A 17,765-nucleotide genomic window follows, 5' to 3' on the forward strand; every position below is an offset into this window, starting at 1 on the left:
ATTATGGGACTATTATTAGTAAAACAGGATCCCAGGGAGTATATGAGCTGAAGAACATGCACTGTTATCCAGTCATATTTTACTTTAATGAGAACATCATAGTTCTGCCAAAGGAATCTTTAGACCATCCTGTCATCTTGGTGTTTTAATGACATCAGAGATTCTCAAGTTCCTCGTTAAAATTACCTGGGAATCAGGGGGTGCCTGGGTGGCTCAGTCATTAGGCATCTGCCTTCGGCTCAGGTCATGATCCCAGGGTCCTGGGATCGAGCCCTGCATCAGGCTCCCTGCTCGGCAGGAAGCCTGCTTCTCCCTCTCCCACTCCCCCTGCTTGTGTTCCCTTTCTCACTGTGTCTCTGTCAAATAAATAAATAAAATCTTTTTAAAAAATAAAAATTAAAAAAAAGTTATCTGGGAATCAGGCTCTCTATATTCTTTTCAAGTTCCTCAAGTGTTGTGGATGTGGGTTAAGAACCCCTAGTCTAAACTTGAATTTTGATTTCTGAAGTAGTAATGAAAGGGGGTGGGTAATTACAGAATAGTTAACATGTATTTATAAATGTGTTGGGTAGCTTACTTTTTTTAATTAACGTTTTTTTCTAATAAATTTTGGATGTAGATACAGATTCCTATGACAGAATAAAGGTTTATAAGAACAGTTTTCTAGATCAGGGTCTTACTACACTAGACAACTCCAGTAGGTTTCATCCACTAAATTCCCACCCTTGAACATGATATGAACACATGGTGCTAAGATTTTTCTTAGCTTTTCATCACCAAAGAGTATTTGCCAGAGGATATGACTGTTCCATTAATTTTGTTTATTTCATGTTTATATATTTTTATCCTTGACTCACTTTTAGTAACTTTTTTTTAATTAGAAAAGCAGTATCTACCCTGGGGAAAACTTGGAAAATGCAGAAAAGTATAGAGATAGGAAAAAATAATCACAGTCCCACAATTCAAAATAATTGCTGCTAACATTTTTATTCCTTTGTTGTACTAAATTGTCAGTTTCTAGAGATGACTTCTAATTTTAATACTTAGGATTTAATATGTATGAAATTTTTCATAATGAAAAATGGTCCATTTCAGAAATGATCTCTGAAACACTTTTACAGTTTGTATAATTCAGTTTTTTTAAAGATTTTATTTGAGAGAGAGAGAGAGCATGAGAGGGGGAGGGTCAGAGGGAGAAGCAGACTCCCTGCAGAGCAGGGAGCCCGATGTGGGACTCGATCCTGGCACTCCAGGATCATGACCTGAGCCAAAGGCAGTTGCTTAACCAACTGAGCCACCCAGGCGCCCTACAGTTTGTATAATTTAAATACTATTTTTGCTTTTAGTTTTTCTGTTCCTAGTTAGTTTCTTCGTGGAAAAAAAACCCTTCTCAGTGACTCAATATTTAATAAGCTTTGACATGTAAATTAAACAGACATTTTTAAATCACAAATATGTCATCCCTTGACACACATGCATATTTACCCTCTCAAAGTAGTCCACAAATAAGTCAGGCTTGATTTCCCTTGTATAGAAACCATATTGTCCCTTCAAGTAAATTTGCCAGGCTTAGAGTGTGAACATTTGTCCTTAATCTGTACTATATTGAAGCTCCACTTAGAGGTGTGAGCCTTATTGACCTAGCCTTTTGACACAGGGGCTAATTTGTAGTGCCAGATTTCCAAGACTCAATGGGCAATTTCAGTTTGACCTTGAGTATCGTCTACATTTGGATACTCTCTGATCTCCATTATTTCTTAAAACATTCACGTTCCTGACCTCCACCCAATGCAAAAAAATTTGAGTCCAGTATTCTTTTGACTAATTTCCATGGTATGCTGTTAAAAAATAGTAATGATGAAATTGCTTTGAAAATTAAAATTTAAAATGGATAGAGACCTATGCTTACTTGTGTTTTATGAGGTGTGTGTATCAATAGTCAAATGAGTAAGCCAAAACATAAAAGCAGTTACACTTTATTCCAAGATTCACATTTGACTAAGATAACTAACATTCCCTAAAAACATAGAAGGCTCTTGAAAACATAAAGAGGTCTTAAATTTCCATGATAAGTTTTTTTCTCCTAAGGAAAATTTACATCCGTAGTTGTCTGTTTATAAGTTACTTTCTAACACTGTAAAAAAAAATTGCCCTGAACTGCATATCAACACATCTGTTTCCTGTGTACATGAAATGTCACCTATAAATATGCCTTAGTCCCTTACTGGATAGCATTGCAGGGGAGAAAAAGAAGTTTGAGTTTAACTGATATGCAGATGTTGAGATTTTAAAATAAATTATTTTTTAAAAAATATTTAGTTTGAATAAAACTTTAAAAAAAAATAAACCAGTCACCAGTTTCTAATTTGACAATCAAAACAGTTTATTGACATGAAACATTGGTAACTAGGCTGAAAATAAAATTGTTTAGATGTACACTTTTCAAGATTTATCTTTTACTTACATTATGCATTATTAGTCTCAGGATTAGTAAACTTTTATTGTAGATTTAACGGAGTCAGTAAAGTAATATTTGTTAACCATAATAAAAATGCTTATTTTCTATAATATGCAGGATGAAAATTATGTAAAGTGTATATTGCAAATTGCAATCATAAACAGACTTGTCTGCTTATAAATGGTACATCATTGGCCTTTTACTCTCTATATATTATGGTGCTTCTCTTTTGAATGCTTTAGCTCTTAAGTCCAGGACCGCCTAAAACAAATATTTTTCTAGAGGCAGTAATTAAGTACAACATTAGCTGGAAATGTGAAACATGGTTTCAGCCTTTTTAGGAACTAGGGAGATACATTGAGTCTTTGCTAAATAAATTTTAGTTTGTATATCCTTGAAATAATTCTACGTGTTGTGTTATACTGTAAGAAAATCCAAAACAGTGTATACAGATGTCTATCAAAATTAACCTTAATGAAATATGTGATTACCTAAATGACGAGATATACTGCTTATTATAGAATTTTAATATTACAAGAGAACTAATATTTTTCTGATCAGTATACAAAGAACTGAATATCATTTTAAGCTTTTTTACTAAATAAGTAATCAGTTAAAAAAATGATACTGTTTTCTCCTTTTAAACAGGTTTTCACCCTGTAATTTACTCTTTAAATAAGTCATGCTGCTTTATCATCTATTCTAGTATATGTAAGAATATTCATTGACTATATTGAATATATTTATAAAGTAAAACCTAGTTGCAGCAGTATTGCAATGAGTAAGCTTTTCTGTAACCTCGGAAGTATTTTACAGCATTTAATACTTGCTTGAAATGGTTTATATAAGTTAACATCTGTACAACCGTGGGGTAAAATGTAAACAACTGCACTATCAGGAAGATATTAAAGTAGAGGCTATATTTACAGTGTCGTCTTTCAAATCTAGCTGTGCTGTAAACTGATGTTTGCTGTATGCTCCTCCTGATTTGAAATAGATGAAAGAAAATGAACCTATTATCACCATGGTTCACACAATGATTGAGAACTCGGCGCTAAGACCCCAACTGTACCAGCAAGTAAGGTCTTGGACAGTGAATGATACTGCTTTATCATCTGCAAAATCCCTCAGTGACAGTTTTGGTTTATCCTCAGAGTTACTCATAACATTAGTGTTTTCTTATTTCATTTTTTGTTTCTGTCTATTTGGAAAAGTGCAATTCATCCATGCTTTTTAAGATGCTGCAGTATTCTTAGCATGGCTTTGCTGAACATTTTGCTGTGGAATATTAAGTGTGCCATTTTCCTGAAGTTTTTGTGCAGAGTATTTGATTGATATGTACTTGGAGGTCTGCAGTACATTTGCAAAATTTTTACAAGATTGCCATTAATTTCGATTAACTCTAAAAGCATTAGAACTGATTTCTAGGGAAAAGTTAAAAATATTTTTTTTTCCTTGTAGGGGCAGCCCCCATCCCACCCTAGCCCACCATACTGTTTTAGGAATAGATAATATTTATATGGGAGTTATTTAAATCTAGTTTCTGTACTGTGGTATAGTAAGACCTAAAGATAGCCGCTTCTTGACCTACTGGGAATATCTTCTCCCTGTATTGTTACATTCTTATGCCATCATATGCATCATCTTACCTCATTCTTTTCCCTAACTCAAAATATGTGCCATGGAGCTGGCTGGTTTTACTTTTAGGAGCTTGGTAATCTGCAGATCTGCAAAAGAAGTCATTTTATACATTCCTATCCGATTTTTTTTGTATTTCATGGTCTAAATGTTCTTAGCTGTGTGTTTTGCAACATCAGCTTCTTCCACTTCAACACCTTCAAATTACTGTGGCCTATGACCTGTTATAATACTTTAAAATTCATACAGAAGAAGAAAATTAACTAACATGAAAAATGAATGTATTTTTATTAAAATATGAAAAAGCACCTATTTAAAAAAAAAGAAAAAAGAAAAAGCACCTTGAACTCTCTCTGGCTTTACAGGCCTCGGGTTTGCTTTAGTCATCTTGGGATCAGCATCATGGATGGGCCTTGAAACAGTTGGTAGGAGGGTGAGGTGACTCTTACTTCTGAACAAAGTTTTCTATCAATAAAGAAACAAAGTATTAAATATTTAAAGTTAAACAGCTTTACTTTTCAAAAGAAAATGAAATCTTTGTATTTTTAAAGTAACCAGATTACAGAACCTTGACACTTCATTCCAAAATTCCACTGCTGAGAACCTTTAGCCCTTGTCCTGGAATTAATACCTTTCTCAGTATCTGAAGCTGTCACTTCATCATTTTATGTAAGGCTAAATGACAAGAGATCAAAGCATTTTGTTGTAATAGGTTATACTTTCACTTTTCATATTTTGTATATTTTCATTTGTGGGTTTTCAGTTTGGTTTGGATTGCTTTTTCTTCTTTATATTGATCAGTAATCAGGGTTGATGATGCAGAAGTCATTGCTGATTGAAATTACTCAGTTGCACTAAAAGTTCTAATTGGAGTTTTCCAAAAGTGTGGCGATATCTGAGAGTGGTCTTATATACTGGTGTCACTGACCAGACCTATAGATTTATATAAATATATTTCCTCATTATTATATTTCCTTATTAAATATATGAATACTTGAAAGAAAAAAAACTTAAAATTGTACAAAACAGAAAAATTTGAATGGCTAACATCAGCAGCCATTCCTGGGCATGAGCTAGGCAACCAATTACCAGGTAATCCGTGTTGACTCTCAGTCCTGTCAAGTTGGGGTGTCTTCAGTCAGTCCTTTTTTAAAAATCAGCCATTAATAAAGTACTTAAATGTTACAGGGCACCACTGGTGGATAATAGTGACCTTCAGACACACTTCCTAAACTATATTATTAATTTGCCTAAATTGAAATTAATTCTTATTTTTTTCTTCAGATTTCTGTTACTGTGTTATTATGCAAAGGAAATCTTCATGGAAGTTTATATTGTACACTCTTAACAGTTTGCTTCAGACATTGCATTACAGTGCTGTGTTATAGGTTCCTGAAATACACCTGAAAATAAGGTGGCACTGTCATGTTTTATGACCTGTTATTCTGAATCATAGCCATTGGGTTTTCTTGCAGGAGAAACTTTATGTTTGCATTTTCTTAGGAAAAAGAGGACACCTGAAAAATTACGTATGTGGGAATTTTTTAGAATTGGTAATATAAAAAGGACGTAAAACTGAATCAAAACAAATGCTAAATCAATCCACATTGTGTTGAAAAATTCCTCTACATTTATTAATCATTTTACCATCTTTCACAATTACATTTTTGTACTAGAGTTTTTATAAAATAATAATAAATATTATTTATTTTTTAAAGGTACAGACTAATATTAGCAAATACCTACAGTCCTGTGAGCATTTTTGAGTCCTCATAAAATGTCTAATTTTATCAAATTTATTTCCCAAAAATCCTTTTTGGGTTTATATATATATATTTATTTATAAATTTTTAAATATATACATACATATTTAAAAGGGATACTGTAGAAAGTTATATTTTGATTAACAAAAGTAATTTTGTTTTAACCTAATGCCAACCCAGTGTTTTTAAATATTGTTAGATATTTTATTATGAAAAAGCTTTCTAAATAAAGCACATAGCCTTATTTGTATGTCAATAAAGTCTGTATAATACACTTCTCAAATTGAAGCTTGACCACTGCTCAACCTTTCATAATTCTACATAGCCCATTTTCATTTGCTTTTCTAGTGTTGCTAAGGTACTTCAGAAAAAGGTATTCAAACCCAGAACTTTTTTTTCTTTTGCTAAAGATGAATTTGAAAAATGATAAAAAAGTATTACCATGAAACATTTTAGGCAGAACTTAATGAGAATATTCATGAAATGACTTTTTTCTTATTAGTAGGATTTTCATAATGAGGACTAAGTAGCACACTTCTTCAAATCTAGGTGGAAATTTTTTAAATAAACTATATCCATTTTTTCTTTAGAAAAGCCTCAGTAATTATTATCAGTAATGAAAAATAGGCCATGCTTAAAAGTTAATTATTTAAAGAATAATCCTGTTTCCTTATTCTTTTCTTCTGATAGGTAAAAGCAATGTATAGTGGAAGGCTGATTATATTAAGATTTTGTTAGTGTCTAATAATGAATATTTTTATTGAATAATTTGATAAAAGGTTTAAATAGATTTTTCAGTGGTACTAAAAATACAGAAACAACAAAATAAATCTAATGTATTGTGCAGTATATTTATATGGCTATAAGGATCTATCACTCTTAAACTGTAACAACACAGTACACGTTTTTTATTAATTTCCCAACTGATGTGAAAGTGAATATGCAGTAAGATTCCCTAAATACAAATAGTATACCAATACCCTAAATTTGTATTACACATTGCTAAATTTCCATTTTAAAATACTAGGCTTTTTTCTGTTGACCCTGGGATAGAAGATACAATTCATATTTTAATCTAGGTGTAGCACTATCCACTAGTTACATCAAAATTTTACATTCCCTGGTTTAGTAAAGCTGTTTTGCATTTAACTTTAAATATTAAGTAAAGTGTGTTTTGACATTTAGGAGCTAAAGGCTTTACATCTCTAACTTCTTATAAATGAGAAAATTTAATTTTGGCATTATCTTAATTTTTTATCATGGATCTAAGCATTTTAAAACTTATTTTTCATCACTTTTGTTTTCAGATAAGAGTACAAATTATTTTCTTGGATCTAGGTGCTTTAATTTAGAAGACAATTGACACTTAGGACATATTCAATGACTTTATTTTAAAATAGTGCATAAGTATTCTGACTTTTGTCATTAAATTCATTTTTCATGTGGTAATTCATTTCTATGAAAGTTTTGTTAATCACTGCATATCCTTAAATAGTCACAGGTTCATTTGCATGAGGACGTGAAAGTAATGTCTTGAAATGAAACACATAAATCCAGGATTTCTTATTGTATGTTTGTAATGCTTACATTTTTAACCTCCTGATACCCACATTTCTAGATCCATCCAAAGATACTTACTGTTTAAATTATGTCTCCTTCTAAAGATGTAACTGGCAAGCAGTTTTTTACAGTGGGCATATATAGTTATAACTTTTTTATCATTTTTATTCATTTATATGTGTTTGTGTGAAGTTTAATTTTCCAATCTAGAATGTAGTGGGGATACATTACTCCCATCCCCACTTAGAGAAGAAGTGTGCCATTTAGTAAATATGCAGTGAGCCCAAGTAAATTTTTCCTGCTATGTTTTTGTTACTGTCTTAGCAGTCAATATAAAGTCAAAAGACAAGAGAGCATGAAATATTGCCTGCAAAGGCTATGGTGTTGCCTGTGGTATCACTTGACAGGGATGGCTTTTGAAATCTTGATTAACACAAGCAGAAGTGAAGGTTTGTTTGACCAAAAGATATTGGGACGAAGCCAAAGAAAGGATGTTTAAATGCACTAAGCAGTAATTTCTTGTAGTATCATAAGACAAATGGTGTCAATGAACACATATAAACTCTTTATGAAATTTGACTAGCCATAGTTTACAACATAGGCTTTCAGTTTTATGAGGTTTTGAATGAGTTTCCTCTTTTCAATTAAACCCATCCTTTTCCCCCATTATCTTTTAGTTCTTAAGACAGAAGAACAAGATAAGTTTATATTGTGTATGTGTGTTTATATATTATGTATATGTATACAGTATGTTATGGGTTTTGTTAATAAAGTTGTACTAAGATGTGTTCGCATTTGAGTGTACACATACACAGTTGTGTAATTATGTGTATACCGTGAAGGATGGTTTTGACTGCTGAAATATGCCTGGTTTGAATATTTGATTCAATACAGTTGCTATGATTGTATTTGTCAATTTTTCATTAAAATAATGTGTGTCTTACAAATGGAAAATGTAAGGTGCTTTATAATTTGTTTGACCAAGTTATTATTTTGTTTGACAAGCTTAAGTTAACATTTTTATGTATCTTGCATATTGTATCACTGTTAAATATTTTTCTGCTTTTGTAATGATCTGTGTTTGAATTAAATTTCTTAAAGTATAAGAATCATTAAAATCCCATTTTTGTTATTGTTATATAAATCTAAAATGTTAACATAGGCTAAGTATATTTTTTAAATATTATTTTTAAACTTGCTACCTGACATTTTTTCCTATAGCTGTCACAAGATGAATGTAGAGGCACATTATATAAATACAGACCTGAAGAAGTGGATATTGATGTAAGTGTTAGTATGCTATATATATTGTCAGTACTCTGTTATATTCCCTGCCAAAACATTGGAAATAAGCATGACAAAAAGCTTCCTCTTCCTCCCTTGCCCTCCAAAACGACATCAAAGAAAGTAGCATTTTCTTTTACACGTAGGTTAAATTAAATCATCACTCCTCTATGTATTCTATAACAACCCCCCCCATAATTAACAGTTGAGCATACTAAGAATCACTTAAAGGAAAGTAAAAGACATTTCTAATCAAAAAAAGTATGGAGGACTGGAAACAAAGTAAAATTGTCCTGTCTTCTAGAGAAAGTATCAGCCTCTAAAAGTTCTATCACTACTTTTTAAAATGTAGTCTTTTCTTTTTTTATTATATTTTAGATTGGTTGACTTACCATGTCGTTATACTTTCTCATTTCAGTATATTCCATTTTGGTATAGCTTGAGTTTTGTCATCTAACAAAAACAGGGTAATTATTTTAACAGCTATGGCAAAGAAAGTGAAATCTCCAGTTTCTTGCCTACTTGTCATTATGCAGTCAAGTTTGGGGCATATATATAGTTTATCCAGGGTTTTTATTTTCAGACATCTGGACAACTGGTTTATTGTAGTATTTAAATTTTCATGGAGTATCCTCTGATATTTTCATAGTTTAAAAAGTGGGGTAATACCAAGAGTTTCAAACATTTAAATTATTGAAAATGATTTTTTTCTCCATTTAGCAAATTTTTATTTGTATTATTGCAGTTAGAAGCAATCTTTTCCTTCTATTCTTTTATAAATATAAGAGCATAATTTTAAAATATAAAAACAGAATTCAGTTTATATTTTCATTAAGGACTGTATATATCACTTAACATACCTAGCAGTTGGTAGGCAAAAAAATATTAACCACATTGAAATGATTTAAAGTTATATGAGACTGCTCAATTACAGTATCTCGAATTATGTAGATTAAATAGTACGGTTGAAATGCTTTTTCACTTTATATGCATGTTAAGCATTGTATCTTTAAAAGCTATTTTGGGGGCTCCTGAGTGGGTCAGTCAGTTAAGCATCTGCCTTCAGCTCTCCTTGCTCAGCGGGGAGCCTGCTTCTCCCTTACCTTCCCGCTTGTGCTCTCTGTCGCTATTTCTGTCTTTCTATCTCTCAAGTAAATAAATAAAATCTTTTTTTAATTATGTTAATCACCATATATTACATCATTAGTTTTTGATGTAGTGTTCCGTGATTCATTGTTTGCATATAATACCCAGTGCTCCATGCAGAACGTGCCCTCTTTAATACCCATCACCAGGCTAACCCATTCTCCCACCCCCTACCCCTCTAGAAACCTGTTTGTTTCTCAGAGTCCATAGTCTCTCATGGTTCATCTGCCCCTCCGATTTCCCCCCCTTCTTTCTTCCCCTCCTGCTATCTTCTTTTTTTTTTTTTAACATATAATGTATTATTTGCTTCAGAGGTACAGGTCTGTGATTCATCAGTCTTACACAATTCACAGCGCTCACCATAGCACATACCCTCCCCAATGTCTATCACCCAGCCACCCCATCCCTCCCATGCCCCACCACTCCAGCAACCCTCAGTTTATTTCCTGAGATTAAGAATTCCTCATATCAGGGTGCCTGGGTGGCTCAGTTGGTTAAGCAACTGCCTTCGGCTCAGGTCATGATCCTGGAGTCCCGGGATCGAGTCCCGCATCAGGCTCCCTGCTCGGCGAGGGGCCTGCTTCTCCCTCTAACCCTCCCCGCTCTCATGTACTCTCTCTCTCTCATTCTCACTCTCTCAAAATAAATAAATAAATCTTTAAAAAAAAAAAGAATTCCTCATATCAGTGAGGTCATATGATACATGTCTTTCTCTGATTGACTAAATAAAATCTTTAAACTAAATAAATAAAAGCTATTTTTTATTTTACTGATTGAAATAAAGATTGACCTAATTAGGTATTATTCTGTGGCTATCTTAAATGTGTTTTCTTGTTACACCTACCTTCAGTTACAGGACTACCTACTGCCAATTACAGGAAAAATAAAAAATTGCTAACAGATTTTCTCTTAAAACCTAGGCCAAGTTAAGCCGGTTATGTGAACAAGATAAAGTGGTACATGCCCTGGAAGAGAAACTTCAGCAACTCCACAAGGAGAAAGTAGGACAATTATGTTTATTATCTACAATTGATGTTACTTTTTATGCTTATTATCAGGACACTGATAAAACTAAAGTAAAAAGAATTAATTCAATGATGCAGAACATTAAGTGTAATTATTTTTATTATAATAGTACACGCTTGAGCAAGCTTTGCTATCAGCCAGCCAAGAGATAGAAATGAATGCAGATAACCCAGCAGCCATTCAGACCGTGGTGTTACAGAGGGATGATTTACAAAACGGACTGCTCAGTACATGTAGAGAACTCTCTCGAGCCACTGCCGTAAGTAGCAGATTTTTTTCTAGTAAGAGTCACTGAAATACCATGTGGTTCTTTTTTCTTTCTTTTTTTTCCTATTTGTTTCTATGTAATTTGACTGTCTTTAGGATTATTCTTTACTATAACAAGAAATTAATTTGTTATTAACTAATAAAAATTAAGAGGTGATTTGTGATGCAAAATAAATATAATTATTTCTCTTATAGTAAGCATTCTTTTCCTTGTGAAATAGTTGTTTTATAAGGGAGATAAATACTCCATTTATGTATTATTAAAATGAAAACTTATTATGTTAACATTTATTGCATTAAGAGAATAAGTCTTTCGGGACACCTGGCTGGCTCAGTGGGTAGAGGTTGCAACTCTTGATCTCAGGGTTGTGAGTTCGAGCCCCCTGTTTGGTGTAGAGATTACTTAAAAATAAAATCTTTAAAAAAAAAGAGAGAGAAGAAATGTATTTTGTGGATTTTAGGGGAGTTAGAATAATTTTGGGAAGGTGGTAATTGGATTCATTTAACCAACCATTTCAATAAAAAAAGACACCTGTGAAATGATTTTTTTAGGAAGGCATTGACATTATCATTTAATAGCTGCAGTGTGATCTCAGTTTAGATATTTCCATTATTTCATTTGATTCTCTTAATTATACTGTGATGTTCATAAATTTTTTAAGAATTTAATATCCTTTCAGTTGTGATCTCCTTGAAATCAGAACCCTATCTCATTCATCTTTGTAGCTCTAGCATCCAGTGCTATAGGATGTGCATTAAAAATTTCATGATTGAGGGCCACCAGGATGGCTCAGTTGGTTTAAGTGTCCAATTCTTGATCTCAGTTCAGGTCTTGATCTCAGGGTCCTGAGTTCAAGACCCGTCCAGGGCTCCATGCTCAGCAGAAGCCTGCTGTAAAAAAAAAAAAAAAAAAGTGATGATTGAACTGAATGACTTACCCAGTGTTAAAAGCTAATAAATGCTATGCCTAGAATTCAAACCCATGTCTTCTGAGCATAACCCTGAAGACTTAAATTTACATAGATTTTCTCTAATAGAGTCACAGAGAAAATATATGCACCTGAAATGTTGTCTAAAAGGAAGTAGTCACTTAGTTAACCAGGGGTAGGATTTGGATGGGAAGGGACAGAAAAGGGTAGTCCATACAGGATAAAATGCCTTGAACCACAACAAAGAGATGAGAATGTGAGAGATGTGTTTGGAGAAACAAGAAATGAAAGTAACTGACTGGAGTAGAGGATTAGGAATATGACATTAGAAGGGGAAAATGGGCCTAGGTTGTCAATGCCAAGCTAATGAAAAGCTCAGTATCCCTGTGGCAACCTGAGTCAAATCAAAATGTAGTTGGGAACTATTTCATGATTTGGTATCTGTTTTAGAAAATTCTGAGGATGAGTGTTCAATTGAACTGTTATTTTTTTCCCCTTACCAAATGGGTTTAGTAACTTAAATTTGACCAGTAGGCTTAAAAATGTTTTAGTAGAAATTAATCATGTTTGAATATCCCATTTTCTGGTTGTTACCCATATAATCACTTTCCAGGTTTCTTTGCTTTGCCCTCAGCGTTATTCATTGGTCATTACAGACCCTCAGTGTGTTCTTCTAACATATTCTGTGTCTTACTACATAGAATACAAACTATACCATTGCCTTGGTAAACTTGTTCATATTTGTAGCTCAAGCCTAACAGCATATGGTTAACAGTCAGTGGATGTTGATTAGATTTAAAATTGAATTACATTTATGCTAGCAGAATCCCAGAGGATTCCTCTAATTCTTTCACAGTTGATTGAGGTCATTGGTTCAAATCCAAGTCATGAGGTATAAAAGACACAAGACATATAACATTAACACTCCCAAAGATCAAAGCTTTGATTCTGAGAACATCTTCTCCTCACCTAGTTGGCCATTTAGGCATGTAAAATTAGGATTAACACAAGGCATCATGTAAAGCAGTGTGCCTATTATGTTTTATTTAATTCTTGATATTATATCTTTTCTCTGTAAGCCCCATCCAACAAACGTACATGCTTTAAGCACATAGTGCCTCTGTTCTCACCTTGTTTCTACTTCTTTTTACCTAAGCCTGATTAGTGAGAAAGGTTGTAATAACAGTCAGTTACACTTGAAATTTTTCAGTGTGTCATTATCTTAGTTTGGGGTCTTTTCTGAAAGCAGAGCCTAAGATGAGGGACTGGGTTAAGATAGTTTATTTAGGAGATGATTCCAGGAAGCAGAAATGAGGGTGTGTGGAGAATAAGACAGGAAGGGAGAAAAGTTAGGAAAGGTTTCCCTACTGAGCTGGTTTCCACTCTCTGCAACTGAGGAAATGAGTAGATGCCCCAGAATTTTCTACTGAAGGCTGAGAGGCTATGTCTCATTCATTGGTTGAAGTTACCCCAGTGTCCTTAATTCACCCACACATCCAAACTGCCGTAGCTGGCTTGCCATGAGACTCTGGTGTGCATGGAATGTACCACAGTCCCTTGAAATTAGGTGGGCAAAGGGGATATAGTGTGGAGCTCCATAAAACATCTGCTACAGTCACCTCTCTTGGAATTTCCATTAGGCCTTATGTCCATATATAAGAGAACTATTCTTGGGCTTTATCAGCTCAATGGGTACTTCTCTTACTCTACCCAGCAATTCAAGGAACCAGATAATTTGTGACTCATCTAAGAATGGCAGCAAAATATATTTGTAATTCTGTGTTTTTCACATACATTATCTAGTTTGATCTTTAAGAAAATCCTATGCAAAATAAATAATTATCTCCATTTATTTTCATTTTTGTTATCCTCACTGCACAGATGAAGAAACTGAGGTTCATGGAGGCTAAATGACTTGTGTAGGTGACATAATTAGTAAGGAACAGAATCAACACCTAAATCAAGTACTTTTAAATTCTTAGACTTCTGTACTTTCTAGTCCATTTCACTATGTGGTCACATAACATGTACTTTCTGGAACTTGAAATCAAATTATCTTACTCAACAATCCAAAATTGGAATTTCAGAAATCATAAAGCAGGTATAAATGGCTCCCATTCATCCTGAATCATGCTAGTAGTTAGCTTATACATTTATCCACTGCAAAAATAATACCAATATATGAAGTAATAACAGTAATCAGGAATATTTCTTGGAGCAGTTATTGGGTACCAGATTCTAAGTACTTAACATGTGCTTAATCCACATAACCCCTTGGCATGGGTACCATTATTACTGTGTTAAAAATGGAAAACAGAGAGATTACCCAGTATTACAGTGAATAAGTTGTATGTATAGACTTCCATTAAACTGATTTGTGTTCTTAGTTGGATTCAAGCTAGGAGGACCATAAGTAAACAGATTTTAGACTCCAGTGGATATACTAGAGTTTAGGATTATAAACTTACAGGGACAGGGAAGCAGGACAAAGGAACTGTCCTGGGGAAAAGCTTGCACATTAAATATCTTCATATACTCATTCAATTCTCCAGGTAATAAAGAGTTTCTGAGAATCATGGTTACAATAGTGTCGTTTTTTTCTGGTAGTTCCATCAATATTCATGAATTTGCATGGAATCTGTTTTGAAAGATTTTAAGGTAATTTTTTTTTAAAGATTTATTTATTAGAGAATGAGCACGTGCATGAGTGGAGGGAGGGGCAGTGGGAGAGAGTCTTCAAGCAAACAAATCTTCAAGCCAACTCCCCGCTGAGCTGAGCCTGATGCCTGGCTGCATGAGATCATGACCTGAGCCGAAACCAAGAGTTAGACACTCAACCAACTGGGCCACCCAGGCACCCCAATATAATTTTTAAATACATGGTTATTTTATAATTACAATACAACATGCTACCAAAAAGAGATAGGTATGATATGCCTCCTGATGTGCTGCAGTAGAAAGTATCCAGCAACAGATGTGAGGCATTTTTACCAGAAAATCAAATCTAAATCTCAGCAAGCCTCAATATGTAACTACGAGTTTATAGGAAATGAAAGGAAACAGAAGAGCATGTAAGGAATACCCAGGAATTCAATTAGCAAAATGTAGAATAGGAGAAATTCTGCAGATCAAGTGACCCAATATCATCCCCGTATAAGTAGCAGGGGCATAGAGAGGATGATAGGCGAAACTGTTACAATTTTTTTAAAACATTTTTAAGGAAGGGGCACCTGGATGGCCCAGTCGGTTAAGCGTCTAACTTCAGCTCAGGTCATGATCTCGGGATTCTGAGATCGAGCCCCACACTGGGCTCCCCACACAGCAGGGAGTCTGCTTGTTCCTCTCCTTCTACCCCTCCTGCCACTCATACACTCGCTCTCACTCACTCTCGCTCTCGTTCTCCCTCAAATAAATAAATCCTTAAAAAAAAAATTCTAAGGAATAAATAATGATTTTTAAAGCAAGAATTTCCGTGTTATTTTTTCATTTTAGTTTCTTTTCTTTAGAAATACATTCTGAGGGTCACCTGGGTGGCTCACTCAGTTAAACATCTGCCTTGGGCTCAGGTGATCCTGGGATCCTGGGATCAAGCCCCATGTTGGGCTCTCTGCTCAGCAGAGAGTCTACTTCTCCCTCTCTCTCTCTCTCTGCCCCTCTCCCCCCTACGCCCCACTGGTGCTCTCTCTCACTCCCTCTCAAATAAATAAATAAATAAAATCTTTAAAAATAAATACATACTGAAGTATTAATAGATGAAATGATGTGATGCTTGGTGTTTGCCTTAAAATAATCCCACAAAGATAGACTATGTAAGTACTATAGATGAAACCAGACTGGCCATGTATCCATACTGTTGAATATGTGGGCCCTACTTTTGCCTATATTTGTAAATTTCCGTTGTGTATGTCTGAGAAAGATTAAAAGAAAATCCACAAAATTGCTAACAAAAGTGTAGTACATTAATAGGTATTTTTTTTCTTTCCCTATATTTGGCATTTCTACATTTATAATTATACAAATTTATTACATCTAAAATTTGTACAATAAATAGCCACTTTCTTTGAGATGGAATATAGTTTTTATTTCAGAGATTAGAAACTAGATACGAGTTAAAGATTATAAAAATAGATTACACATTTATGTGTATGTAGCATATTATATAGCTGTTCCCATGGCTGGATTTGGTTATAAATTGCCATTGATATTGGACAAGAAAAGGAGGGGTGCTTGGCTGGCTCAGTCATTAGAGCATCCAACTCTTGATCCTTGGGGTTGTAAGTTTGAGCCCCACATTGGGTGTAGAGAAATTACTTAAAAATGAAATCTTTTTTAAAAAAAGGAAAGGAAAGGTCTTATTACATTAAAAACTTGGAAATGAATTATTAGTCCTAATACTTTCTTAATAAAAATGATAATATGTATTCACTATAGCTCTACTGGTAGATATTAAAATCCTCATTTTACTTGTTCCACATCCTAAAGTTAGACTGAGTCAAATTTTTGAAAATCTTCTGCCATCCCTGTAACAATCTTACATGTGTACACACATTTTTTTTTACCTTTGTTAGAGTATAACATATTCTCAGAAAAGGACACAATTTAAGTGCACAGATGTGGCTGACATCCTTATCAACACACCGAATTTTACTAGAATGCCAGAAACTCTCCTCCCAATGACTGCTTTCCTAGAACACCATTATCTGACTTAAACTATACATTAGCTTTTTGCTTATTTTTGAACTTTATAAATCACAGATATATATAAATCATGTATAATCATATAGTATATACTCTTTGGCTTCTTTTAACATTGTGAGAGTCATGCTCGCTTCAGCAGCACATATACTAAAACATTGTGAGAGTCATCCATGTGGCTATAGATTGCAAGGTTTCATGTATTCTCTTAACTGTATATAGCATGAAACTCTCCATACTTTTTATCAAAAGTACTGTCTCCTGACTTAATGCCTGTGATTTTAAAATAATTGAATGTTTAAAAGTCATTACCCCCCCTTTTTTTTAAAGATTTTATTTATTTATTTGACAGAGACACAGCGAGAGAGGGAACACAAGTGGGAGAGGGAGAAGCAGGCTTCCTGCTAAGCAGGGAGCCCGATGCGGGGCTGGATCCCAGGACCCTGGGATCATGACCGGAGCAGAAGGCAGACGCTTAACGACTGAGCCACCCAGGCACCCCTAAAAGTCACTACCCCTTTTAATTACCTTATCAAACTTATATTATCTTCTTGACAAAAAAAAAACCCATAAGGTCATATTTAAAGATATTCAACATGGTATTTGTGAATTTGTTAATGGTATTTGTGAATTTGTTAATGAAATGCTCAGCCAGGTATTGGAAGAAACTGATGTTATGCCAGTGCTGCCACTTTTCTTGCTGTCCTCTGTTGATTTGTGTCCTGCCCACCCATAATCATGTTTGAGGAGCCCAGAGATAAAGGCAGAAACAGCTAACCCCATCAGGATTACGGGTCTCAAGCCAAATGTTATAGTGCAGTGACGGCAGAACTTTCCAGGCTAGAAAACTTGAAAGTGTATTGTGTTTCTTCACCCTTAAAATAATTTCTAGCTCTAGAGTTAATGTTTCCTGTACTTCTAGGATTAGAAAGGCAAGGATTCTTACCTTCCTAAAATGTTCTTACAGAGGCACCGGGGTGGCTCAGTCGTTAAGCCTCT

The 17,765-nt window shown here is 34.1% G+C and overlaps 1 protein-coding gene across 3 annotated transcripts in view; it reads left to right on the forward strand.

The window, feature by feature from the left end:
- The window catches only part of PLEKHA5 (pleckstrin homology domain containing A5), a 238,983-nt gene that overhangs the window by 187,592 nt on the left and 33,626 nt on the right, over nucleotides 1-17,765 (forward strand). For 2 of the 3 annotated variants that reach the window (XM_028119753.2, XM_088025565.1), the window contains exons 16-20: nucleotides 3,456-3,536; nucleotides 8,097-8,132; nucleotides 8,641-8,703; nucleotides 10,770-10,850; nucleotides 10,985-11,134. In XM_028119753.2, coding sequence (XP_027975554.2) covers nucleotides 3,456-3,536; nucleotides 8,097-8,132; nucleotides 8,641-8,703; nucleotides 10,770-10,850; nucleotides 10,985-11,134 — 411 coding nt within the window. The remainder of the gene's footprint in view (nucleotides 1-3,455; nucleotides 3,537-8,096; nucleotides 8,133-8,640; nucleotides 8,704-10,769; nucleotides 10,851-10,984; nucleotides 11,135-17,765) is intronic. The other variant, XM_088025566.1, reaches the window with a different exon arrangement.

The sequence above is a fragment of the Eumetopias jubatus genome, unplaced genomic scaffold, assembly GCF_037043125.1.
Source record: "Eumetopias jubatus isolate StellerSeaLion01/CBP00866 unplaced genomic scaffold, mEumJub1_p1.0 scaffold_8, whole genome shotgun sequence".
In the NCBI taxonomy this organism is placed as follows: domain Eukaryota; kingdom Metazoa; phylum Chordata; class Mammalia; order Carnivora; family Otariidae; genus Eumetopias; species Eumetopias jubatus.